At 39.7% G+C, this 27,870-nt stretch overlaps 1 protein-coding gene across 12 annotated transcripts in view; it reads left to right on the top strand.

Moving 5' to 3' along the window:
* Positions 1-27,870, top strand: part of FAM13A (family with sequence similarity 13 member A) — a 137,602-nt gene that overhangs the window by 44,291 nt on the left and 65,441 nt on the right. For all 12 annotated transcript variants that reach the window (XM_048943444.1, XM_048943445.1, XM_048943441.1 and 9 more), the window contains one exon: positions 21,558-21,730. In XM_048943444.1, coding sequence (XP_048799401.1) covers positions 21,558-21,730 — 173 coding nt within the window. The remainder of the gene's footprint in view (positions 1-21,557; positions 21,731-27,870) is intronic.

Below are 27,870 nucleotides of genomic sequence, written 5' to 3'. Positions count from 1 at the left end.
AATATAGTCCTGTATTGTGTACCTAGACAGTGTTGGACTGTTACAACTGCAATGGAATGAGGCTTAAGAGTAGCACCGTTACTTTCACTTGTTAATGATCAAAGATAAGTGGTGAGAAGGATTATTTTTAATTAAGTGTCCAGGGGATTCTGGACAGGCTGAGTATTATCAGACTCTTGAGAGATTTCTGGAACTATGACTTTGACTGGTCCCAAGTACGATGTAGTACCGTTTGGGTCAGAATTGCCTTAGAATAAAACGCACAACCTCTTATATTGTCGTTTGGTGTTATGGGGTTGCATTCCTTTTTTTTTTTTTTTTTTTTTTAACCTTTCCCTCTAATGCCTTCTTGATGGAATACCTTGTAATTTTAAGAAGCAGTCAGCTGACAGCACATAATTGTTTGCAGTGGGAAACAAAAACCAATGTGATGAGAATGTAATGCTGCTCCCGGCTTGATTACCTATTTGGGAAAGGAATGCAAATAAGTCCATTTATGAAATTAAATTTATAATTCCATATAAATCCAGGGCTGCCCTGTACTCACAGCAGACTCCCTTTTCTGCCACCTCAGTGTTCTGCTGCTATGGTTATACACACAGCAGACTGAGTGATCTCTCGTTTACGTCATGAAAAAAGGCACCTGTTTCTAATCAGTGTTACACTGCCCTGGCTGAGCCTGCAGGGTCTAGATAGTTTCCTTTATGCTGCTTTCATGCCTGGGACCATTTTAGCCTCACATTAATGGCTTGCTGGATTAGTTCCTTCCATTAAGAAGACACTGAGCACTGATATCCTTTGAAATCATTCCTGAAGGTCTCAGCACACATCGGTGTTTCATTCAGTATTTCCCTTTTTAGGGCGAGTCGTGCCAGTTCTCTCTTGCCTGGGCCAGAGTTCATCCAAGTGGCAGTGTGGGTACATGCAGGAGAAAGATGGGTGGAAAGCATATGGGGATAAAGATCACCAGTGGAAATCCATCATTGCTTTACTGTGTAGTATTTCTTCAGCTACTATTTGCTTCACAGTTGTCCACCAGCGAGCAGATGGGCATGCCTATAGTAAGGCTATATAGTGGTTCAGCCTCAATGACTTTTTAACATGTGAGTTGACAGGAAATGAGTTATATGAGATTTGTAGGGGAAAGTTTATAAGCCTGTAAACCTTTCACCCATAGCAGATTGTGGAATCTCAAGTGAAATGAACTGTTATTTTTAGGCTGTAGCTCAGGAAAGCAAGTGAAAAAATCAGATGACTATCAAACAATTCCTTGTTTAATTTTCAATGAAGTTGCTAAGCTCTTGCATATCTAAAAGGAATAGATGCATACAACGTATTTCTCTTTCTACCCTGCTGCCCTTATTTCTTGTATACTAGAACTTCTTCAAACACAGATGGTGAACTTTGAAGTAAAGGTGCTTAGGAACTTTGCTTTTACTCTCTGATAACTTTTTGTTTGAACATATGCTCAGCACTGATAACATTGCACCTTGACAATGCCAAGTAACTAAACTGTAGAAAAAATGAAATCCTTATGTGTGTTCACATCTCTATTTTACTTGAAATGTTTTTCATTCATTGTGTGTTTATTTAGGGGTAGGCAGGGAATGACGTCACAGTTTAGCATTTGAGAACAGTCCCTCTCAGTCAGTACCACATCATAGAATCATAGAATGGCCTGCGTTGAAAAGGACCACAATGATCATCTAGTTTCACCCCCGTGCTGTGAAGGTTGCCAACCACCAGCCTGGAGCCACATCCAGCCTGGCTTTGAATGCCTCCAGGGATGGGGCATCCACAACTTCACTGGGCAACCTGTTCCAGTGTGTCACCACCTTCTGTGTGGAAAAAATACCTCCTAATATTTAACCTAAACCTCCCCTGTCTCAGTTTAAAACCATTCCTCTTTGTCCTATCACTATCCACCCTTGTAAACAGGCTTTCCCCCTCCTGTTTATGTGCTCCCTTCGAGTGCTGGAAGGCCACAATGAGGTCTCCCCAGAGCCTTCTCTTCTCCAAGCTAAACAAGCCCAGTTCTCTCAACCTTTCTTTATAGAAGAGGTGCTCCAGCCCTCTGATCATCTTAGTGGCCCTCCTCTGGACCCATTCCATGAGCTCCATGATCTTCTTGTGCTGGGGGCCCCAGGCCTGGGGAAGGGGAAGCATCGAAGTAAGTACCAAGAAACATGGCACAGTAAAAATAAGCATGTAAGCCACTATTCTAGTTGGCTGTTTCTGTGCATCCTTGCTGTGCCCAAAGAGGAAATAGAAGTTGTTTGCTGGAAGGATGAGTATTTTCCTACTAAGAAAAAGTTTCTCAGTTCCTCCCATTCCAATTCCCCAATATTTGGCTTCTCGTTAATTAACTTTTCAGTTAAAAAGTTTACAGAAAATAATGAGCATTATCACCACTGTAAAAATCAGCGGTGCCAGTGCTGCCTTTGTAACGATGACATATTGTAGGCAATCAGAATTGTTCCCAAATGATGGAGCATATTTCCAGCCTGCGGGGATTTAATTCATACTGGTATCTGCTAATATTTTAATCTGCAGTACTGTCAAGGTGGGAATTTGAGGACTCAGCACTGAATGAGTTATTTTTCCCCGCTATAACAGAGTAGCAGAATGCTCACTGACTTCATTGCAAGTCTTGTGCATTCTTTACAAGTCCTCCTTTGAATCATAGGAAGAATGCAGTTTGTCCGGGAGAATCTTGTTGGTACACCAGGTGCAACTGTAGCGTCCATTGCTTTGCAGGGTTTTTGGAGCCTCAAAACTTTGTTTTACAAGTTGGGCTCAGGGCAGTGTGAAAGCAACAGGAGACTGTGGTGCAAGGGATATAAGGGAACAGATGCTCTTTAAGTGTCTGAATAGATAAGCTCTTGACAATTTGATCCATCCAGCAGATTGCAGTGTTGCAGATTGCCAACAATAAATATTGCTATTTAAGTATTAAGTGGCCTATCTTCCGCACTATTGGGAATCTTGCAGTGGTAGAGTGATATAGTGGCACACTGGACACTGTAATTTACTGCAACATCAGATATTCATTTTAAAAATAACATTACAGAATTCTGTGTGTGGAAAAAGCTTTTTTTCTTTATGATTTTTAGGTCAGAAACTTAGCTTTTCCAACCGTGAGTTAAAGGAAGTAACATGAGTTGCAAACCTGGAAAGCCTGGTTTTCTCCCTTAGCTACGTCATGTTTTTCTCTTAGGTCACACTTCTTTCTGTTTATGAATAATACTATAGCAAAATAGGTAAATCGGGCTCCAGCTTTCAAAATTGCTTGGAAGAACAGAATGTTCCCCAGGAAGTGATCTTTGCTCTGTTGTTTCTGAACACGCACATACATACTGGGTGCATTCAGCCAGAGAGCAGTGTTGCTGTGTCACTTTGTAAATATTTGGTTTGTTTCTTTCTTTTTAACCTTAAATTCTTCTGCATGTTCCTTATGGATACTTCAGCCACAAAGAGCTGTGCTGTGGGCAGTAACCTGTTACATGGCCCCTTAACTGTGACAGCTAGTGTATGACAGGCACTTACAAATTGTGAAGATTGGCATGAAAGATGAATGTTTTTGCTCTCTCAAGTATTTGTAGCCTTTTTACAGATTCTGGGATTATATTTGATCTCACCATTATCAGTGTAACTATTCGCAGCCTTTAGTAAACAGTCCTGGACTGCAGGAGACACATTTTTCTTTTTCTTCTAGGAAATAGCATGATATTCCACAGATGCAGTTGCCAATATTGAGGTACATCATAGGGTTATTGCTATGTTTGTCATTTCCTTTTTTATACTGCAGTCTGCTCTAGAAATAATGGATCTCTTTGTGTCTGCTGCTTTCATACCAAGACCTTTGAACATGTTTCATGGCAATAATCGTAGTAGGTTAAGGATGTACTGAAGCACATCAGAGTAACCTTTAGCGGTTTATTAAGAGAGATGGTCTCAGGTAATAGGTCATGTATATAATCTTGGGAGAACAAAAGGAAATGAAAGGGAACTGAATGGGGTATTAGTTTCCTATTGAGAAGCAGTGATGCATTTTTTGCATAGGGTGAGATTTTGCTTTTTATTACTTCTGTCTGAAACAGCTCTGCTGAAATGTGGTTATTAAAGTATAGTGTAAAAGGCAGCACAGTAGAACAGCAGATATGAATCAGCTGTACTCTTCTCCCTAAATGTCATTAGCAACCAAGTTGGGTATATAGTACTAGATATATCATCTGTTGTTATGTTCATCTGTTTTTGGACTGGATGATCTTTTAGGTCTTTTCCAACCTTGGTGATTCCGTGATTTTATCCTTAGATATAAGAACGTTTAACAACATTGGTAACATCGTTTCTCCTTCTAGCAAGGGTGTTTTCATTACATTCTGCTTACAGAGTAGAATGGATACTTAAAGCATAGCAGAAGGATACATTATTAAATAATTTTCATGTTATGTTCTTGTCTATATTTTTCCTGAAGATATCTGTGCTGCTCAATGATGACTCTGTGTACTGATAGTTGAATAAAACTTAGTCGTTCCGCCCAGTTAGCATTCATTAAACTATCTTCGGTCACATAAATTAGAAGATTTCCTTTGAAGATCCTCATGCCATTGGCACCACAATTTTAGTTTTGAAAATAGACATTATTTGGTACTTTCTGATATGTATGGAGTCTTAACCAATCAGGAGCTGTTTTGGTTGAAAGAGATTCCACGTACTCTTGATTTGTGACTAGGAGAAAGAGCAGCTCTACAGTTGCTGTGTTTCTTTTACCTTTGTGTTGACACCCCTGGCAGCGCTGCTGCTTGTCACATCCGAGCTGCCACACCCCACAGTAGCTTTGTGTATTGGTTTGGCTAACATTCCTCATGCCAATGCCAGATGAAAGGAGAACCAGGAACTTTGAAATTCATTCTTTCAGAACTACTTGTTGTCACTGTTGCACACTTTTGTTGTAGCCTAGGAAAAAGTCACAGGTGAGACCTTGGTAGCACCTACTGAAGCAAAAGCCACGTAACATTGTTTTGTGGGGCGCTGCTGAGGGTATCTGAATGTTCCCTCCTGCTGTTTTGTGTGGTGCCTAGCTGCTGACCCAGCCAAGAATCAGCTGCTGCCGGCTATCCCAGTGCAATCAGTTAATGCATCATTTCTGCAATCATTTGCAGCACTGAATTCACTCTGTAATCCTCTTAATGGTTGCTCATCCTAGGTAAGGATGGCTGCACTGGCACAGACATGGGGTCTGTCTAGCCTAGTTTCCTGCCGCCCACTGCAGCCATAAGCAGATGTTCAGACAGGAGGAAGAACAGGGTAAGGCATAGCTAGCGTGACCTTCGGTTACCCAACCAATTCCTTACTATTTTCAGGGGCTTTCCTGGTCTTGACATGATTTGTGTATTTAGAAATGTCCAAAGTGGTTGTCCTGTAGCTCTCTATGCATATGCAAACACTTCTGTTCCACAGTCATCTGGCAAAGAGTTCCATAAATTGCTCCCTGTCATGTGAAGAACTGACTTCTTTTGTTTGCTATAAACATGTTTTTTGCTAGTGTCATTTGAAGGCCGCCTGTTGGTGGGTTTGTTTGTTTGAAGGAGCAGTCTGTCTACTCTCAGTTGCCTGTAATTTTGTAAAACTGCATCAGAAACTCTACAAGCTACCGTGACCTGTTTTCTTTTTTTAATGGAACATTAGTACTGACATTCGCAGCCTTAATCACTGCAATGTTTTTTTTCTGTCAAAACCCCTGCATAGAGTCAGTCAGCAAACAATCATGTAATAGCTTTTCTATTCTGGGGCACAGGGCCAAATACTCTTATGCAGTAAATTGGATAACATTTTAGCAAAGCTCAGGAAGCTGCATGTATTCTTAATACCAGAAAAGAACCTGACTCCTTGTTTCTGTTAAAAATGAAAAACAACAACAACAAAAAACAAATAAACCTAGTAGTTTATACCTTGCTTAACAAAATGCTGTAAATTAATGAAGTTTGGAGTTTGTTTTAAGGTCTTCTCTTAGGTTTTAACAGCTAGTTTTAACAAACACTTTCTAGCAGCCTTTGAAGCTTGAACTGTAAGTCCAACAGCCCTTTCTGAATATGCGGTTTATGAGGCCAAAAAGAGGAGGGGGGAAAGGGTGAAAAAACAGCAGTAATGATGATAGTGTGACAAAAATATCTTGAAATATCAGGTGATCAATAAGTGATTCTATAATGTACAACAGATTCCATCAATTCATCTATGTCATTAAAACAGAGCACACTGTATGATCGTTGTTCTTATTCTTTTTTTTTCCTGAGCTAGTTGTAATGAGAAGTATTTATGCTCTTGTGTTACAGTGTAGTTTACAACTGATTGTGAATACCCTTCACTGAACAGTTTGATTTCCTTGAGACTGCACTTGACTGAGGCTGAAAACTTACTAACAGAAGTGGGTAAAAAGGAGTAAATAGTACAGCTTAGTCTGCTTAAGAAAAGTTACAATGTATAAATACAGCTGAACTATTGTTGCAAGTATTTTTTTGTTTGTTTCATTTAAATGGCATCATTTTGTCAAAGGTTTTTACTAGATCAGTCTACTCATTATGCAGATATTGAAGTTTTTTGTGCCTGGATCTTTCAGTCTTTTCTACTGATGTTAGTAGTCTACCTAGAATTAATTTAACTCTGAAATTGAAAGTATCTAACTGATATTTGATTCCAACTGTCTACCTGTCAAAGAAATAAACATAAAGAGCAGTAAATGCAGCAGCAGTGGCTGAGTAAGAGACATTGTCGAGTATCTGATGCCCTGTCCATGATTCAGTCTCTCCTTTACGAATACCCTTGACCTGTTGTGTTTTGTCATCCATGTGGGAGGAAGCTAGGAGCTGGAGTATTTAACCACCTGTCTTTATTAGTGTCAGCGCTTCTTGACATTAAAGGATTATTCTGGGGATCTTCTAATCTTTTCTAATCATTGAGGTTGCTGTAGTTAATTGGCTTAAAGCTTTTATTGAGGTGGACTCTCTCGTTCTGAAAACTACAGTTTGTATGACCTGCTAAGAATATGCCCAAGGAAGAAAAATTTCTTCACTAGCAAGTTAGAATTACTAAAGAAGAGGGTGTGTTCCTTGGGCGAGTGCTCTAGGTATAAAATGCTGGACTGGGATTTGAACAAAGAAAGTTTTTTTGGGTTTTGGGAACATGTACAAGCCAGCTGTGTTCTACAGTGTTTTGTGACAATTATTAGCATTTGTAGCAATGTTACCTAAGAATCATATTTGTGGGTCAGGATCCACTGTTGTGTTAACCCAGAGCTGAAAGACAATCTCAGACACGCCCAAGAGAGTTCATAGGTTTGTTGAGCTGTATGAGCAATATGAAGTATTTAGGAGTCTTGGTGTGACAGTAACGCGTCTCTTGGGAAATAACAGCTGATGGTCTAGAATGGGCCAGTGGAATCTATTATTATGGTCTAAGTTCGGGGACATCTGAAAGTCTCTAAATTTGCTAGCAGTTGAAGAAGCTGGCTAGAATCTTTGCTTTGTGTTGACAACAGAACCATTTGCTGGTAAATAGTGCATTTCAAAATTAGGAAGGTAAGTGAATAATTTCTAGCTTTCTCCATGACCTTCTTTGTTCTTACTGAGAAATCATCAGAAGAGTTTAGCTCAAAACTTAGTTGTGATGGTGTCCTGTACAGATGTTGACTATTTCATTTGACCCAAGTATTGTTGATTGTAGAAGTTTTCCCTTGGTAGTAGTGGTGGGACTTGATGCCGTGATGAGCAGCTGCTGTAGTTTGAATGAATTTTGGAGAGACTCTGTTACTTCATTTCCTTTGGTATTATTGTCTTTTACACTACAGTGGATGGAGAGGTGGTTACTGACAGCTATTGACAGTGAGTAGGACTTGGGTTATTTTTCAGATGTGAACAGTTGGGTTACGCTAATTGTTGAGCACACACAGTTGAGCAAAACAACAGAGACTTGAACTTGTTTTGTATCCAGCATGCTGTAGCAGAATTTTATTATTATTTTTTTTAATATAGAATCATTTGTAATCATAGAACCCTAGAATGGCCTGGGTTGAAAAGATTCAACCCCCCTGCTATGTGCAGGGTCACCAACTACCAGACCAGGCTGCCCAGAGCTACGTTCTGCCTGTCCCTGAAAGCCTCTGGGGATGGGGCATCCACAACCTCTTTGGGCGACCTGTTCCAGTGCATCACCACTCTCTGAATGGAAAAACTTCCTTCTAATATCTAACCTAAACCTACCCTGTCTCAGTTTAAAACCGTTCCCCCTTGTCCTATAGGAATGGAAAGGATGCAGTTACCAACAATCATCACTCCTTTTGGCATTCTGTGGAGGTCTGTAATGGTTCACAAGAGTGTTGCTCAAGTAGTTCTTATATGTGGGATGCTCACTAGTTGTTTTATTGCTCCCTGTTGATTTATCTCAGCTGGATAGTAGGTGTATTACTGCCTTTAAATGAAATCAGGCTTTAAAGCACAACAGATTTCATTCCATAGTTTCCCAAAATTTCTCAAGCAACACCAAAACTGAATGAATAGAAATCTCGGAGAATTCTAAAGCTTCAGAAATTCAGTTACACAGAAATGTGTATATATACATAAGACAAGTGGTTCTTCATGCAAGTACAGTAGTTGGTGTAATTGCATAATTTTTTTTTTCATCAGAAAACAGACAGGCATCTGCTGTTTAAGTTTCGGAAATGTGACTTGTTAGACTAAAATTTGATACTTGTAGTTCTTCATTTGGATGGAATGCAGCTGTCTTACTAAACATTCACATTTGAAAATTATGTCTTATGTTTATTATTTGAATCCCAATACCAGAGAGAGTTCTTAGAGAGCCAGGGTCAGATTTCTGAAGATGTACAACTATTTAATCTCTGCTACTAGGGTTAGGAGTCAGTATAACTACATTCAAAAATATCTGAAATTATTTAATGTTTTTTGATCTGTAAGTTCACAGGATGCTTAAAAAGTGAAATATATTCCGAAATATATTTAGTTTCTGGAATGTGTCATAATACTAGAAACGGACTCATGTTCTTTCTGCTTTCTGGATTTTGAAGGTTAACATCAAACAGACTGCCAGTATTGAAAACAGTAGATTCTCATCTTGGCTCACGTTTGGGGCTCTGGTTTTGCTTTGGTTGTTTTGAGTTTTTGAACTAGCCTAAGAATCTAAGCAGCTTGAGAACAGGAGTTAGACATGCTGCCTCCTGGTAGCTTTTGTCTTTTGGTTACATTTTTCAATTTAGTTTTCAATTTAAAGGCAGAGTGTTTTCTTTCCTTATTTAATGTAAATATACACACACACACACACACACACACACATATATATATATATATATATACACACATATATATATATACACACATATATATGCTGCAAAATCAAAACCAGAGGAAGTAACCAGTTCATAGGAATCACTGTATAATCCTGTGCAAATTACTGCCTTGTGAAAACTAGCATGGATTGGAGGACGACGGGGAGGGGACGAGGAGATTGCAAGTACTTGAGCAAATTGTAGCTACTGTCTTTTCCGGAGAATTTCAAAACTATACTTGTGTGCACCCTCCACAGTAAAACTGTGATCTCTTGCCAGTAGCAAGCAGACTTGCAGAGGTTAATATTTAACAGGTTCCTGGCTAGTGCTGCGTGTTGTGTTTTTAGCACATAACTCTCTTGTTCCCTTGGAAGCATTATTTTGTGTAAACAAAACACATTTTTATACTGAAGTGCATCTCTCTACATGTGCTGTTCCATGATGAATCAATTAATAGTGGGCTTTCAAAAGATTTTCTGCTTCTACCTCACTCATTCTTGTTATCATTTTTCATCTCCATTCAACGTAATGGAGGCAATTATTGTATTGCCTGATTCCGGCAATCAGTGAGTACTGCATGCTCATCTTAACAGAATTCAATTGGTGGCAAGCCTGATCCTACAGTGTCTGCTGGAATGTTGATTTCTAACTCTTACTAACAACAGTGGCAGCAAAATCTGATCTAACACACCTGCATGACTCACTTATTTGAGTCATTTGTCTGCAATGACTGGTACTTAAAATTAATATATGCTTATAATAAAGATAGAATGCAGTGAAAATGGGTGATGGCAAAGACCTATGAGATCACCTTGAAGGTCTTGTTAAAGTATAGAATGTGTTTTCCAATTATTTTTTTTTAGTTTAGAGATGAATGCTCCAAGAACAGGAAGTTGGGTATCCCTTTTCGTGTGGATTGTTACGTGTTCTAGTGGAATTTCTGGTAGAGTCTCAGCTTAACTGTGTTTTCCAGTGTTGGTGCAGTAGGACATAAAAAATGTGCTAGCTGACCTCAGGCACCTGTAGTGGTAGATGTGCTTGGAAGTGCTACTCTCCCACTCTTCAAAATCCCTAAGGCCTGAACCTGCTTTTTTTATCCAGAGTTTGTAAACAATGTTCTTTATTACTGGGAAGCAGAAGTGCCTGAAGGCTGAGTAGCTGACTTAAACCTTTGAAGGTTGTTTTCTTGGTTTTTTTGTTTTTTTTTTTTTTTTCTTTTAATTTCTTCAGGTTCTTTTGCTGAAGAGTTGGCCATATGATATTGTGAGCCAGGAGAAATACGGGTATAAAACCAACTTGATTTCCTTGAAGGATCTATCTGCACTCCAGGGGATATAGTGCAGTCCAGGATGGTGCCAACACTGTCTTTTAGGCAGGAAATTCTTTCACTACTGTGTAATTCATTGTCAAACTGTGAACAGGAGGAGTACCATACATGGAGAAAGACAGGTTTCTCGACTGTTTGAGTCTTTCCAACCTACTTACATGGACTTCAATAGAACAGCTTTGAATTTTGGCACAGCTTCACACTTTTCTAATGTAGAAATCCTTTGGCAAACACGTATGTGTTTACATCTCAAACAGTTAGGAAGGATGGAGGAATGTGATGGCCTCTGTGCTGACTTACCTCAGTTCCCTGGCTTTTGATGATCGTATTAACATTTACTTTTTAACATCACAGCTGATATTTGCAGATTTCTTTAAAAAAATTCTTTACTGGAGGCAGAGTATATTGAAATATCAAATTATGTCTTCTGAAACTACAATAATTTACCATAATTTTTGTTGCTATCACTTTTGTTCTGAATGGACAACTGGATACAGACATCAGCAGATAGTCTGCTCCGTGGGAAGCTGGAAACAGAAATCATTATCCATAGCCTTTTAAGTTCGTTCCTGCATCTCTCCTCTGGCTGTCATCACCTGGCCATATTTATGCTTCTTAGTCTGTTTCTGTTCATGCAAATACACTCCACAGAAACCAAATGAATGGAAGGTAGAAGTTACACACCAGAGGAACCACTGTCTCTGTGGTCAGGTGAGAACACCTGATTTGGTAATGAATTCTTAGAGAATGCTTGCTCTCTGTTGGGAGGCCTTGATTCTACATTCAGTGTAGCAACTGAGTCTTAGTTTCTCAGGTGGTCGTACTCAGTGCTGCTGTAGAGGTACGCTTGACTATGGCTAAGAGGTATGGGTAGGTAGAAATGATGCAGACTAACACTTCAGTGGTAATGGCTAGCCTGTCCTGTTGTCCCCATAGAAGCACACCCAGAAGAGAATAAAGCCAATTCTTGGCTCTCATAGAGTCCAGTTGAATTTGACCAAGCCTGTGACAGAATTTGTTGTCGGTATGAGATGTCTGCTGTATGAAGGCAACATGGGGACTCATCAGTAAAGCTTCACTTGGTAATTTGCAGTGACAGAGTGTGTGGTCTTTCATCAGCCGCAGTCTCTATTGTGCTTGATGCTGCTTAAAAATACTGAGGTTGAAGAGTAACCACCAGTGTGGAGCAAAGACTCTAAGAAATGTTCATTTACTTCTGTGGCCGAGCAATGGTAAATCCACCTTTTCAGTCTCAGTATATGAAACAGAAATGCAAAGGAAAAAAAGGTAAATAGTGCTTATAGTCCATTCGCTGTTTATACTTGTGATGCTGATTTGTCTCTGCTTTGTACTGGATGTTGTTCACGTGTGCACATATGGGGTCCCAAGCATAGAAGCATAACTACCTTGATGCGTTGCCCAAAAGTGTAGATACAGCAGCTGAGATAAGGGAGTCTGACATTACTGGAATTAAAAAATGAGTTGGTCAGTGCCTTTCAAGAGTATGTAAAGCCAGACTTATACATTTGTTAGCATTATACATTATATGTTTCTACTGTTCATCTAGACTTGAGCACCAGCGTCAGTTATTTTTCACAGAGCTCGAGAGGACTGGTATTTGGAACTGTCAGCTGTGCAGATGAAAATATCAGTATTGTGGGTGTTGTCCCAGTTTGTAATCAGTGGTCAATTTGCTATCAAAGCATTTTCTGTAGGATTTTTTTTTTCTCCAAATCATACAGCACTGTAGTTAGAATAAAAGGCCTATTTCACTGGTAGTCAAATGATTTGGTAAATTAGGTGATATCATTTACAGAATAGAGCTAAAGAGGAAAAAAATAGGCTTGGTACTGAACTCTGATAGAGAGCGTACACTTGTCAATAATCTGGTCTTGTTAGTCATATGCTGTTCAAACTAGGATGGTAACTGCCTAAATAAGAAAGTAAGGAAACACAGGTAACCAGAATAAATCTTGGGAAATGAAGATATAGTGAACATAAGTTCTCCCTTTCTTTGCTTTACTATTTTAGGGGATTCATTAAGTAGGATAGTTTGATTCTGTTTGAGAAGTGAGTCTGAGAAGATAAATTTGATGAAAGATTTTTCCAATGAACGCAGCAGGAGGCCAGGGTAACAGTATGCAGACCATGGGACAGGCACTGCAGCAGTCTCGCTTGGTGTTGCCTTAAATTTAATACAGGAATTTCAGTAATGTATCCAAAATTTGCTGAATCTGGAATGCCTCATTACCCCCAGACAAGTGTGGAGATGAGCAAAGCTGCAACTGATTCCATTATGTGGATCCTTTCTCACCTACTGTTACAAAAGTGAGTAGCAAGCTCAAGTACGTTCACTGAGATGTCATGGTTTAAACGGGTCTGTTAAACCACAGGACCAATCTTTTGAAGTGCTTTCATGTGGCTTTTGACCAGAATCGACCATATTGTGCAGATTTCTTTTTCTTCAGATTTTTATACTGATAAAGTTTCTTAGGCTTTGAGGAAATTGTTTTGGTAGAGAAGTAGTGGTTTTCCTCAATTACTATCTCTATGAAAAATCTCCCAAGAATCTAACCTATTAAATAAAGGAAGTACCTGCTGCTCTATGGATCAGGTTCAGTTAGAGATAGTAAATTTATTATGAATTGCTTATTTGCAATACTGTTGGTAATTAATTTGCTGCTATAATTTAATACTTCATTGGAGACAGACAAAATTCTGTATGGCAGTTACAAATAATAAAATTGTTTTGATAGAAGTTATTCACATTCAATCTGATTTTCCCTTGCTTTAATGGGTCTATAAAATAGACAAGACTTAAACTTTGAGAAAGTTTACTGAGACACAATTTTGGGGATTCACGTGTTCATTAATTCTGGAGCCAGAAATCAACATAATTGTGCCTGAATTTCATAGGCTTTCTGAGAATTGTGCAATTTATGTGTGTTGGCTTTTAAGTATTTAAGCAGTTCTACTGTGTGCAGAAGCTCTTTTCAGATATGGAAGCTGTGGCATTATGGTGTAAAGGAAAATTATGCTTAGCTCTTGGATTACAAAAGGTCTTATCATTTTTGTAAGATGGAGAAATTCAAATAAATCATCAAAATTTGGTTGAACTTTAAAGCTTCACACATAACGTCAAATTTAAAACTTTGTTATCCGAGTGGGGCAGAGTACAGAGGAGGTGTTTTAGTGATCTAATACCTAAAAATACAAGTAGATTAAGAGAAATCCAAATTTGGCAGTGGCAGCTGCACAGATTGTAAGGATGACTGCATTGATTGTGACTTTATGATTTCAGTGTGGCAGTTAGTCAAGAATTCAAGACTTGAATCTGGGTATGGCAGAGAATTGGTGATTAGATTTTGCATGTGTGTGTTTCTGCTTCTGCTATCTGTGCTAAAGCTGGCAAGAACTACAGAGCTATTGTCTTTGTCTCCCAAAGTCAGTAATTCAGGATGATAAAGCATGTTATCTTTCAGAGGAACTTGTCAACTGTATTATGAATACATAGTTTTAAATTCAATATCATAGATGTCAGGTGAAGTGACCAATCAACAGTTTTTATTACTTTTTAACAAGTTATTGCATTCTGAATTGAATTCGTGGTTCAGCAAGTGTTTGAGCGCAAGCCAATTTTTAACATATACAGCAGTCTTACTAAAGATGACAGTTTGCTTGCTTTAAGTTCCTTCCAGGCTTAATGACTTGAGTTCGACCATTACGGAAAAGAATGTCACTGTGGTTCAGGTATGTTTAGATTATGATGTTTGCAGCCTCTCTGACATCTCAGTCCCTGCTAGTGTAGCACACATTAGTCAGACAGCAAGGGACACTCATACACAGAAATTCTGTGCCATCATCAATGGCATGATGAATCAGGCCCTCATTTAGTGGATAGGAATAGAAAGCGAGAGTATATTAGAGAAAGCGTAAGGGGAATGTAACTGGAAAATGTCACTGCATAATTATCCCTGCCTCTGGAAGCCCTGTGCACCTGGCAGATATACGGTCCTCTGAGCTGCAAGAGATTCATTCGTGCAAATTCATCTCAGCTGTCTCTTATTACAATCACACACACGATTATGAAATCATATGCATTGAAGGGGACCTCTGGAGATCATCCAGTTCCACACCTCTTCTAAAGAAATTTCCCTAGAGTAGGTTACATCGGAAAGTGTCTAGGTGGGTTTTGCTTATCTCCAGAAATAGTGTTTAATGAAGCTGTTATGCCAGAGCTCATAGGCTGTGAAGCTTTGGAGAACCACAAAAGGGCAGATTACTTGAATCTTTGCTTAATGACTTGAAGAGCTTTGCTGTCTCAGAAGAGACAGCACCTTGTTGTTTGGGACAATTTAGGCTGACAAAAGCCTTCAGCAATATTGTTTATCTCTGGGCAAGGCCTGATATAATTCATTGTTTCTGTAGATACAGTTATGTAACCCTGGCAGAGAGCTTACAGCTATGTGTGCGTGATGAGAAGTCCCATTGAAATGGTTGATGTTTTAAATAGGATAAATTTGTTTCAAGAGCTATCAGTGGCCAAATATGATGCCTGGGTAACTTCAGCGGGTGACTCATTCCCTGATTATTTGACTTGACAGAATTGGCTAAATCAGGTTCCGTAGGAGTTAGTTGTCAAACGAGACTTAGATCTGGATAACGGTCTCCCTTTTCTCATTTGCTCACGAAGCAGTTAGTGACAAAAGATAAAAATGTAAGTTATGTGCTGATAGCTAGCTGTGGAAAAGCAACCAGGTTTAGACTAGAGTGAAAAAGAAAACAACACTCTAAATGTCTCTGTATCACTTAGCCATGCCTGGCTTTTTGCAAAGTAATGTGCCTTTTTCTATTCAGCAGAACAGTTGTGTTGATTGATAAACACATTGTGTAAGCTGAAAGGGCTCTAGACTGATAGGGTCCTTCATAGGATGAAAGGGACTCGCGTGCTTTGATGGAAAACTCTCTGATTTTAAGAGTGCCAGTTGTTCGTTAAGTGAGATTTTTGACTGATGTTTTTTCTTTTGACCAGAAAAACAAAAAAAGGAAAAACCCTGCAGGTTTAATAAAGGAATGTGGTGTATATATTTTAAATACCTCCTGGTTTTTCATTTTGGTGGTGGCTGTTTTTATGGTAACCTTATGGGAGTATCTTCATCATCCTTTAAATTCTGAATTTTTAAATACAAACTCACAACTAGTTTCTTCCAAAGGTTCTATGTATACACTTCCTATTTATTTATCTAAGTAGGTATGAATTGGAAGAGTTGAAGCTTTTCTTTTTCCTCCTTGAGAAGGTGAGTGAAGTACTCAGAGCAGGACCACCTGTGCTAAGGAGGTGTATCTTCACTCCATCTTCGGTGCAAGTGCTTAGAACTCTCCAGTGTGGAGATTGTGGAGCAATCCCTGTCCTTCAGGAACTGGCGAATAATAGAGTCATCGTGCCACATCGGAGCTCTAGAATATGTGGTACACTTATCTTTGAACCCAGTAATTTCTGACACCTCAAAGCTTGATGATGCATCCATAAGTCAAGAAAAAACTTAGTGGTGTATGTGAGATGATGCCACCTGGACTGGTCAGTTTAAGCCTCTAGGGGAGAGATTTTATTGCCTTTTCTTTAATATCCACTGTGACGAATGTTTGTACTGGTCATGAAACTGACTGGTCTCTATTAGAACTACGAGTGCAGCTCCTTGCTTCTGAACTGTCTGAGACAGCAAATGTTAAAAGCCACTGCGGGGTGTGTGGTGTAACACAGCTCCATGTAGTTATCTGCTCTCTGGTATTTTGATTGCCCTTTATTTAGATGATCCCTTTGATCACGAGTAGCACCCAGTGTTTACTTGCATTTAGCTGAGAATGAAAGCATATTTTAAATGACAAAGTAGCAGACTTCAGCATATGTCCAGGGCTGTTGGCTCAACCAACCTGGTTGAGGCTCAGGCTGAATCTCATCTCTGCCATATTGAGTTTGAGGCTGAACTTCCCCAGTTTAAAAGATTTCAGGAGACAAGTATCAGATGATTTGCTTTTTGCTCCCAAGTCTAAGACTATGAATTGGGAGGTGAAGCTTGTTATGTATTTTCAAAGATTTACTGGTTTCTCCTTCACAAACTAGCCCGGTTATATTTTGTCTGGAACAGAATGCTCCTTTAAAACATGCCACAGCATGTTATGCAGTAATTCATATGATCTGTTGATTTGCTGGATAGATGTGAATGTTATAGGTGAGGTTACAAAATCACAGACTGGGGTAGGAAGGGACCCTGGGGGTTCATCTTGTCCAATCCCTGCTGAAGCAGAGGCACCCAGAGTAGGGCTTGGTACTTTTCTGTGTTGAACTCCATCGGACTCCTGTCAACGCACCTCTCCGGCTTGTCAGGTCCCTCTGGGTGGTAGCATCACCCCTTGGCTTACCACCCACTCCTTCCAGATTTGTGTCACCTGCAAGCTTGCTGAGGGTGCACTCTGCCCCACTGGCCAGTTCATTAAGGCTGATGAGACTTCGTACTGATGACCAGGCAGATAAACAATGCAGTCAGATTAATATTTGCTTGATTATATGGTATTAAATCTGAAGAAGGAAAAAAAATCCCAACAACTAAAAGCATCATAAATCGAAAGCGAAGGGCTGTGAGCTAAAAGTAGAAGCATGACATTTTCCAGAAGTCATCCTGAGGGAAGCAAAACAACTGCTGCAGAAGTTGATATCTGAAAGAATAAGCAGTGGCTCTTTTTTTTTTTTTTGGTTTATATTTTAAGAACAGAAGCTGAAAACATGAAAACAACTGCCTTGTAGTTAAGGATAGCCCTTACCTGGGCAGCAGTGGGGTCCTTCCAAACACAACCTTTATTTATCTCTTTTGAATTTTCTTGATCACTGAATGGGCACAGGTAATTATGAATCTCCTACAGAGGCTTGTACATTTTGTAATATTCTGTTTCAAAATCTAACAGGTTTTTACATAGTATTTCAAGTATTTACATAGTATTTAGAACAAACAAACAGGAAAAAGAACCTAGTTCTTGAACTTGTTACATACTTATAAGTGTTTTGTAGTAGTTGTTGGGAGGAGGTTTTCCTTGGTTATCTTCAGCATCACTCAGCCTGTGATGTTGCACCTCAGGCTGATCATGAAAAGAGTGTGTTGCAGAAAAGTACAAGATCCTTTATGCAGTACTGATCTTTTTTTCTGGTGTCTAACAACCAATGTTACAACTACAATCCAGTATTATTTTTATCATTAATAGTTTAGAGTGTTGTTCTGCATGATACTGTTCTCAGTTTGTAAGGTATTATCTTCTGAAACCTCACTGCATGAAGCATCTGCTTATGCCACAGCATGCATGCGCACAAATCTAACAAAATGTTTTCTCGAGAGCTCTGGCATCCAGAAAGCCAATTTAGGTTACTTCTGTGTGTAGTTCTTTAATCTGTTTTGTTAGGAACTCAGATTACAGAAGTCTTTGACAATGAACAAGTCTTCATCTTCATGGCACTCCAGTGAAGCTCCATCATCACCGTAGCTGTGTAGGCAGCTTTTTCACAGTCTCACCATAAATAAGCATGAGGTAGTGAACATTCTTACTTGTTGTTAATAAGCATTCAAGACATAACTTATAGATATTATTTAATTTTATTTATTTTGTTTATTTAACTTCTAATACATAGGCTGAATAACTCTGTTCAATTATTTCTTCTGCACGAATTTTTACATTGATGCAACTGAAAACAATTTTGCACAGAAAGGAAGTATATGTAACTGTAGTTCAGATGTAAAGTATCACTTTCACTCAGAGGGTGGTGATGCACTGGAACAGGCTGCTCAGAGACGTTGTGGAAGCCCCATCCCTGGAGGCATTCAAGGACTGGCAGGATGTGGCTCTGGGCAGCCTGGTCTAGTGATTAGCAAGACTGCACATAGCATGAGGGTTGAAACCAGATGGTCTTTGAGGTCCTTATCAACCCAGGCCATTCTGTGATTCTATAATTACCTGTAGGATATATTGTTAGGCATGTAACTACAGTGCTATAATTTTGTAAACCAAGACTTGCAAAATACTAGCTTATAGGTCATCTGGAATGTAGAACAGAAATAGTGTTTCCTTCTACTTCTTATTAATTTTGCCCTGGAAATGCAGTGGTGGTCTTAAATTTGAATCTAATCTTTCAAGCAGAATTTTCCTGCAGATCTTGTATGTGATTGACGTGTCTTCTTGAGGAAGTGCTTGTATCCAAATTGTCTTTTTTGCTGGAAGGTGAGCAGAATTGAAGACTCTACCAAAACTTTTTTTTTCAGAGCACTGGAATAGTAAATAGTTTTGTGTGTTTGTGGAATTCCCCAGTGTGAGTAAATCAGTGCATAGTTCAAAAGAAATGAAGAGTTTGCAGGGAGGGAAGTTGATTCATGCTGTTTGGTAGATGTTACCAGTTTCCTAGCACTTGTTGCTGGGTATAAATACAATACCTGGTAGCAAAATCATTTAGCATTCTTAACTGTGTTGCTGAAATCAGTATGCATGTATGGTATGCTCATGGGGGAGTGGCTGGCTTTCTGCTGCCTTCCAGTCTTCAGTCAGAGCTGTCACATATGATATGTTGTAGAAGTTGTCTCTTATGCTTACATCCACATATTTACTGCAGTGGTACTAAAAGGGTAGTGCAGGATTAGTTCTTCCTCTGCTCTGCTTGCTCATAGCCAGGGGCACAGTGTGGTTTCTCTTATGCCCTGTCTTAGGACCCTCTGCTTTTCAGCAGCTCTCCATCTTGCTGATCATGCATTGCTTTACATGGCACGCTGCTGGCCCATGGTCAGCATGATCAGTTTGGTAGCCTCAGTTTGCCTCCTTTGCTCCGTGAAGACATTGTCTCCCACTTTTAAACCACAGCATCCCTTTTGTTTGCAGTTGATAGTCACAGCCTGGCATCTGCAAGCTGTGCATCCACTTCTTGTGGTGTCATCAGCCAGTGACCAATACAGGCAACAGGGTGGTAGATTATTGACAGAAAACAGATTTCTAAAAAAAAGATCTTATGGTAAGGTTGTAACGCAAAGGGTTCAAGAATGTTCCAAAAAGACTTGATTACTATCCAGATTTGTAGAAATTCAAAGCAATTAATACACAAATGGGTAATTATAGGTATCCGAAGGCACCAGCATTACTTGTTCAGAGGGGAAAAAAAAATTGTCACATAGAAAGCAGTAAGCGTGTGTTTAAGTGCAGCCTGTATAATGCTATCTTTCCAAAGGTTTTGATAAGATTATCAAAGGCATTTAAAGAAGCAGAGTTCTCATGCTGTTGGAGGGAAAGTCTTACAGATTAATAATTAGAAAGCAATAAAAATAAACGGTCTCTCAGCAGAGAGGGATTGTCTGTGAAGTTTTTCGAGGATATTTGATGGAATTTTTACTTTTCAACCTTTCTAACAGTGAGCCAAGAAGTGGCTGAATATGCTGATAACAGAAAATTATTCAAAGCAGCAGAAATTTAGAGCTGGCTACAGGAACTTATGGAGGGCTTTTAAGGTACCCCATGTTAGATGAAAAAATGAGTGAATTTCCATCACTAGATGCTAACTGCTGTCTTAAAACCCAAAAATTATATCAATGTACATACTGATGAGCCCCAATTCGATTATTTTTTTCAGAAAAGAGTGCTTGATGCTATGGAAACTTCACAAAGCTCAGTCAATAGTAATGAAAGGAAAAAAAGATGCATTGCAATAAAATAAATAAATCTGTGATTTATCTATATATAAAATTCAGTTCTGGAAACCTCTTTTCAAAAAGGATTTAGCCAAAATGAAAATGTGTAGAGGAAAGCAGCATAATGGATCAAAGGCATCAGTATGACTTCTGTGAAGTGAGAAAGTATATAAACTGATTAGTCTGATTAGACTACTAATGGAGTAGTGATAGGGTTGGGTTTTGTTTTTTTTTTTAAGTCAAAAATCATATGAAGAATGTGGGTTTGGAGTAGTGTTTTCAAATTCTCGTAGAAACAGATACTCTTTCCGCGGCACTTCAATTCTATCTGAAATAAAGTAGTTTGTGGTTTTTTGTTTGTTTTTTCATTATTAATCAATGTATTAAGATGTGAAACTCCCAGACGAGGATCCTGCATAGGCTGAAGACGTAAGTGGACCTGCGGAAATTTGGACATAATCACAAAGGATCTGTCCAATGTTGACTGTTAAACATAGTAAACCAGGCTCAACTTCCAATAAAGAAAGCCCAAAACCACAGAGTGCCAAAAGCTGGAACAGTGTATTAGGGGCAGATTGCTGAATTTGTTCTCCTCCCCTACATGCCCTCTTTTCTGCTGCTGATACTGGAAAATGCAGCACCATCTGCTTTCTGGTTTTGCACGTTTCCACTGGGAGGGAAGAGCTCTGGCCCAATGTTTGGGAACTTCATCTTAAATATAGGAAGCCCAGCTATAAATGCCATGTTCTGGCAGCATCCACAAAGATCATCAACATATGAAGTCCACATCTTCAGAAATTCTCCTCTAAAGTATTAGTATCAAATTCCTTTTTAAAATGGGAAGACGTCTTAAGATTCTTTTACCTTCTGTTTATCTAGTTGATGTCAAGTGATGAAGATACAATGAGAGTATTTCTAGTTCATATTCTGTGATACAGGAATCAACTTTACTTGCCTTCCTTTACTTTATTTCACCTTTACTCTTATTCTTTCAATAGGCATATATTTATTTTTCTTTAGATAGTCTTTAAACAAGCAGAACTTCTGATTTATGTGCTTTTAATATCATTGGTTTGTAACTTGTCTTATTTGCTGTTTGCACACCAGTAGGGATTATCTTCCTGTTAGAGCTTATCTAGAGGCTGCTCTGTTTCAATTTTCTCTTTCTTTGCTTCTGTAGGTGAAAAAGTCCACAAGGGAAGGATCCAGTCGAACACACCTAGTGCCACAGCCAGGCTTGTCAGTTGGAACACCTCAGGTCAGCCTCCGATTAACAGACAGTAGTTCATGTTTGAAGGAGATGGATTTAACAGATGAAATCTCCTTTGTTAACAGTGGTGCGTTTTTCTTCAGGTTAGTGCTATTTATTTATTTATTTATTTGGCTTTGTATTTGTTTCCTTACTTATTCTGTAGCTGCACCTCCAGCTCTGAGAGTTTTGAACACGCTTTTTTCCATTGATGCACACAAAGTCAGCAAGGTGTGGTGTAAGGCAAAATAATACGTGTGTCTCTGTGGAAGTAACGCATTCCACCAGGTGTCTTACAAAGCTGGGTGTACGCTTTTTTGCCTTTCCAATATAAATTTACATGCATATGCAGGTGACCTGATTAGGGAAGGAGGGTAGGACATACTGAAGTCAGATACTAGAAATGGCACTGAAGATCCAGTCAGATACTAGAATGGCACAAGATCCAACCAAAACATAGATGTCTTCTATCAGCACTTGAATGTGTTTGATCTGCCTGGTTTAAGTCTTAGCAGAAAGCTGAATTTGTTCCTGTTCTCAATCCAAAAAGGGAAAGGGGTTTTAGAGGGGCTTATCTTGCTAACAAGAATGGTGTTCTAGATGTACTGGAGTTGTTCAGACAGGACAGAAAATAGAAGTGTGTCTATAGAGCATCTATTCTGTCTAAAAATGTCTTTCAAAGTCCGTGTAACATATCGTGATCAGTTTTGATTGATGACATTTTGGCAATGAGGTGAACAGGTGACTGACAATTAGATTTCTTGTAAAATTCTTTTCTGAACATCAGACTTAACCAGTATCTTTTCATTGTTCTCGGGGTAATGAATTGAGTTTTTAATTCCCTTTCCTCTTGTGTCTAGTGTAGAACATCAAGGATTCATGTTACTGTGGGAAATTGCTGTATGCTGCTGAAATATGAGGTTGGCCTAATGTGGGAAGTAGAGTTATGTACGTGTCATGAAACATGACACCGCGGTGTCTCTGCATACCAGGGCAGAACACAAAGCAGTGACAGTGCTGCCAGACACATAACTGAGTGGCTTCACTAAGTAAGCAGGAGATGGTGTGCAATTCTCAGCACTCCACTGTGTATTGTGAGGTGTAAAGGGAAATGAAGCACTGGAGAGGTGAAACAAAAGACTGCTGAGTCTCATGTTTAGGAAAGTATTGATGACTTCTTGAAGTGTCTCAAAAAAGTGCGATTCTTTCAGTTGAATGCTTGCCGAAGGAGGTGGTTCATTGTAAGAATTCATACTTTCCTGTCAGATATTCCTCCTTAGAAGTGTACTGCTGAAGTTGGGGATAGTTGGACTGATACTGGCACGGGGCATCAACTACCAAATGGAATGTCTTTTAAGTAGGCAAAAGCTGACAGTTTCCGTGCTCGGTCCTCAGAATGAAAGATATCTGGATCTCTAATTCTACCTGGGAGATCAATAAGCTGTAGAAAGTAATTGTCTTGTAATCCCATGTTGTTCAAGGACAGTGTGGTATCCCCGTCCCGTATCACGGTTGTGTGTTTATCTAACTGGGTTGAGTTTGCATCTGCACTGCTGTTAGCTTCTAGTACTTTTCTCTCAGTGATCTGCTGCTACTGCTGAAATAGGTAGTGCTGTTATCTATCCAAGTCTAGGACAGTAAGTTATGGAATAGGACAAGCTGCAGAGGAGGAGGCCCTTAATCACTCCACCCCTATGAGGAAGAGTGGAGAGAGGTCTCTAACAGAACTGGGGGGGCAAGATGTCTGTGCATCCAAAACCTTGATTCCCTGGAGCGAATGTAATGCAATAATACATGAGTGGTTTTAAATGTGCTTTTGGCAGTCTTGTGCCTCTCCTGTGAAATCTAAGCTACTGTATGATATTATCTAGTTATGTTTCAGTGCAAAGCTACATTAGTTTTCACCTTTTCAGCAGAAGGACTCTGACATCTGATCTAAACTATAAAGTGCTTTGCAAACATACTGCTAGTCTTGGGGGGGTTCTGTCACAAGGTACTAGCAGTTCTTAAATAAATGTTATCGTTGTGTAATTATATGTAATTATCAGATACGTTTTAGTGAAATGACTGTATCTGCTCAGTTATCGTATGATCTTTGTTAGAAAAGAATAAAGGTTGTTCTTGGCAATGATAATCTTTTGCTGTTTCATGAAAATGCTTGTGGTTTGTTCCTGTTCTGAGCTCGGATACCATGATATGGGTGGGTTAGAAGGGGATGAAGGGTTACAATAGAACAGTAGGTGCAGAACTCTACACCCGTGAGCCTGCTAAAAGTAAGGAACCAACCACACACAGGCCTGTAAGGCCCTCCCCAGCAATAACTGTAACAGGTCTGTCATTTTCAGTCACTTTCATTTGACATTAGGGAATAGGTATACCGGGAGAAAATGAGAGTTTGAGTTGTTTAGTAATGTTTAATACTATTTATAATGTCTCTCTGTATGTGTTTTATACAGCTGACCTTAGAAAGGTGTTCTGTATAGTAAGTAGCAGCTACAGTTGCGACTATATCTTCTAGAATGGCTTATCTTTGTATTAATGTTGAAAGAGATGCATTATGCCTCTTTACAGGTATGATATTCCTCACTGCAGAAATTTTTGATAATGCTGTTGTCATTTGAAATATGAGAAATATCAGTTGCAGTCAAGATGTGTTCTAAATCATAAGATCCGTCTCCTGCTTATTACTTGATCTTAAGAAAATGATATTATAAAATTGGTATGTTGTTTTTTTGTTTTGAGTTTGTTTGCTTTTTGAGCAGAATAGGTAGAGTAATTGTATGTACCCATAATCCCCACTAAAACATGATGCATGTGATCTCTTGAGAATTACATTATTATAGCTGTGTGCGAAGCGGAAACAGCTAATTATGTAGTAGCAAAAACTTGGAGACAGTCTTAGAGGAAATCCCAGAAGATTAAGGGAAGAAAAAAAGAAGGGATAGGGGGGACAGACTGGGAGGAGCAATCCTTGAGAGCAGCCCTGCAGAGAAGGACCTAGGAGTCCTGGGGAATGAGAAGCTTAACATGAGCCAGCAGTGTGCTTTTCCAGCTAGGAAAGCAAATGATATCATGGGCTCCATCAGAAGAGGGGTGGCCAGCAGGGACAGGGAGGTGATTGTCTCTCTCTACTCTATCCTCATGAGGCCCCAGCTCGAGTACTGTGTCCAGGTCTGGGGCCCCCAGTACCACAAAGACAGGGTACTGTTAGAGAGGGTCCAGAGGAGAGCTATTAAGATGATTGAAGGGCTGGAGCACCTCTCCTATGAAGACAGGCTGAGGGAGCTGGTCTTGTTCAGCCTGGAGGAGAGAAGGCTGTGGGCTGACCTCATTGCAGCCTTTCAGTACCTCAAGGGAGCCTATGAACAGGAGGGGAGTCAACTTTTTACAAGGGTAGATAATGGCAGGACAAAGAGAAATGATTTTAAGTTAAAGGAGGGAAGATTTAAGTTCGATAATGAGGGGGTAGTTCTTCACCAAGACAGTGGTAAGGTACTGGAACAGGCTGCCCAGAGAGGTTGTGGGTGCTCCATCCCTGGAGGTGTTAAAAGCCAGGTTGTATGGGGTCCTGGGTAGCCGGGTCTAGTATTAAATGGGGAGGTTGGTGGCCCTGCATGTGGCAGGAGGGTTGGAGCTTGATGATCCTTGAAGTCCCTTCCAACCCAAGTCATTCTATGATGATTTTATGATTCTGTGTGCCTAGAGGTGCTAAAACTTCAGTACTTTGAGTAAGAAGTTCAAATGTATTTTATTTCAGGATACATCAAGATTTAAGTGAATACAAAGGTAGGAGGGCCTCTTACAAACAGTGCTCTTAGCCTTTCATGCTACAATTCATTTAACAGCAAAGAATAGTGAAAGCTTTTAGGCAGGAGGCTTCCTGCAGACCAAGTGCAAGGCAAGAGATTGCTGATGGCAAGCTGAAATGGCTTTCCCAGTGCTGGCTCAGAAGTGACAGGCGCTTGCTGTCTACAGACTTTTGTCTTCATTGCCCTAATATTTTTGCCACAGAAGGGGTGCTAAAATGGGCTTTGCCACATACTGGCATTCTTGCACGTAATGGAGCAGGCCTGGTACTGTTTTCAAGGAGGATTTATCTGTGGGAGGGCACCCTGCTGTTTGTCACATTGTTGGGCCCTGTGCATGCTCCCTAGGTGTAATAATTGATCTAAGGAGTGCTACCACATACCTTACCTTGCTGGTAATCACCGGGTGCTGTGAAATCAGTGTGTGTATGGCGGACAAACTTTGTGAAAAACACTGTGCAGATTGTGGGAGCTGAAGCACTAGAACAACCACTGCAACCATTCAGTAAACAATCCGCCTTCTCCAGTACCTTCTAGCCATCTCTTTATGTGCCAAAGATCATAAATTCCTGTTTGCAACTGCAGACACAGCTGCAATGAGATTTGCCAGCACAGATAACCTTTGTTGGCTTACTAGCATGTGCAGATTCTTTGAGACATATGTTTACATCAACCTTTTGTTCACAAAGATGCTTATATCTGGCCTGTGTTCTGCAAAAGCATTGATCCCATGCTGTGTTGTCCTCCTTAAAATTAAGGGTGGGTTTGTGTACACTTGCTGTGCCCTCTTCTTTATGAGACTGCATGTTCTAGCTGTTAATTAGCTGAGGTATGAAAACACATGTATTTGTACACTGAGAAGTTTGTGCTTACTATAAACACTTTCCCTGTTTGCTGGCTTTCCTTTTAGCAGCTGCGGTTTAAAACCAAGGCAAGCCAAAACGTACCATTATTCTCTGGCACGTGATAAGAACTTGGGTTCCTGTTGTTGCTAGAAAAAATCAAGCAGGGGGGCTGGTGTTTGTTTAGCTGACTATTTTTGTTTAGGCTTGGGGTTTTTGCAGCCTGTCATGGCAGTACATTCAGTCCCTATCCAAAGTAATAATTTGCCTTATCACTCGGGAGCCTTGCTGCCAGGTTTACATACATACAGGATTGCAGCCAACAGACACACAGGACTGCCTTCTGAAAGACCCAGATTCTTCGAGAAAACTGCTCAGGAAAGGAACAAAAGTCTAGAGAGAGTTTGGTGGGGAAGTGGTGAGAGCGGTTACCTTCTAGATGGCTTAGCAGCAGTCTCTGGTGCACCCTGCTCTGGCCCCTCACTGGGGACTTTTTCACTGTAAGGTCTTAGTGCTGTTTGTCCCTTTCTCTCCTTAGGTTGTGTTGAGTTAGTTTTTCCAAGCTGACTCATTTAACTTTAAAAGTACGTTTGTCTCCACCCTCCTGTGCAATCAATTCCATTCTTTCCTGCATTGTGAGATGCTGGCACTGGGAACTGTATTACATAATGAGTTGTTAAGAAAAGCTTTCAGTTTTCTAAAAACACAGCCACGAAGACGTGTGATTTATGTTTCTCTCCAAGGTAGGTGACTGTGAGTGGTGAGTCAGGGTGTGGTGTCAGCTCTTCCTCAGTTCTTCTTTGCTGTCCATGTAATGACAGACACAGGAACGTGTAATTATGTTGATTTTTTTCCCATGCAAGTCACCTGGGTGGATTTCAGTTTACTTTTTCAAGTATTTGCACCCTGCACAGGTTACTGATTTAGATTAGGCTATACCCATTAGGTATCTTCCTATTTATGTCATTTTATTTCTGCCTCTGTATACAAGATTTACCTGGTGACAAATAATGGTTTGTGGGATGGAGAACATCTTGCATCTGATCCCCTGACCTTGCTACAGAAGTAGAAGTTCATTTTGGAAGCAGCAAGAATCATAAGCCAAAGGTCCTGACAACTGATACGTATAAAAAGCAGCTCTTAAATGCCATAAAACATATAGGGAAAAAAACTTCTTTCAGTTGATAAGCAAAGTGTATTAGGTTTTCCCATTTCCTGGGACAGCATTCAGCAGCCTTAGAAACCAGAAAGGGACTACTGTAAGTTCAGTTATTGAGGAATAACCTGAATTCTCCCTGAATAAAAAAAAAAAAAAAAAAAAAAAAAAAAAAAAAGCCTCCCTTCACATATCTCAGGTGTTGCCCTAGAAGCCAGAAGGATTATTTATTTTGTCATCTTGTTCAGTTCTTTCTTATCTGCTTTTCTGGTGATAAGTAAGTCCCTTCAGTTCATGAGGCTGGCACCTGTTAATGGTTCTTGCAGTACAGAAGAGGTTGGCAATTTTGAGGTCCTCTTCAAACAAGAAGATCAGTGACCTCTTATGGAAAAACACACCATGGATAACAAGGAACATAAGCCTACTTTGGAAATTGTTTT

The sequence above is a fragment of the Lagopus muta genome, chromosome 4 (assembly GCF_023343835.1).
Source record: "Lagopus muta isolate bLagMut1 chromosome 4, bLagMut1 primary, whole genome shotgun sequence".
Lineage (NCBI taxonomy): Eukaryota > Metazoa > Chordata > Aves > Galliformes > Phasianidae > Lagopus > Lagopus muta.
The sequence above is the reverse complement of the archived record's forward strand: the minus strand, read 5'-3'. Positions and strand labels throughout refer to the sequence as shown.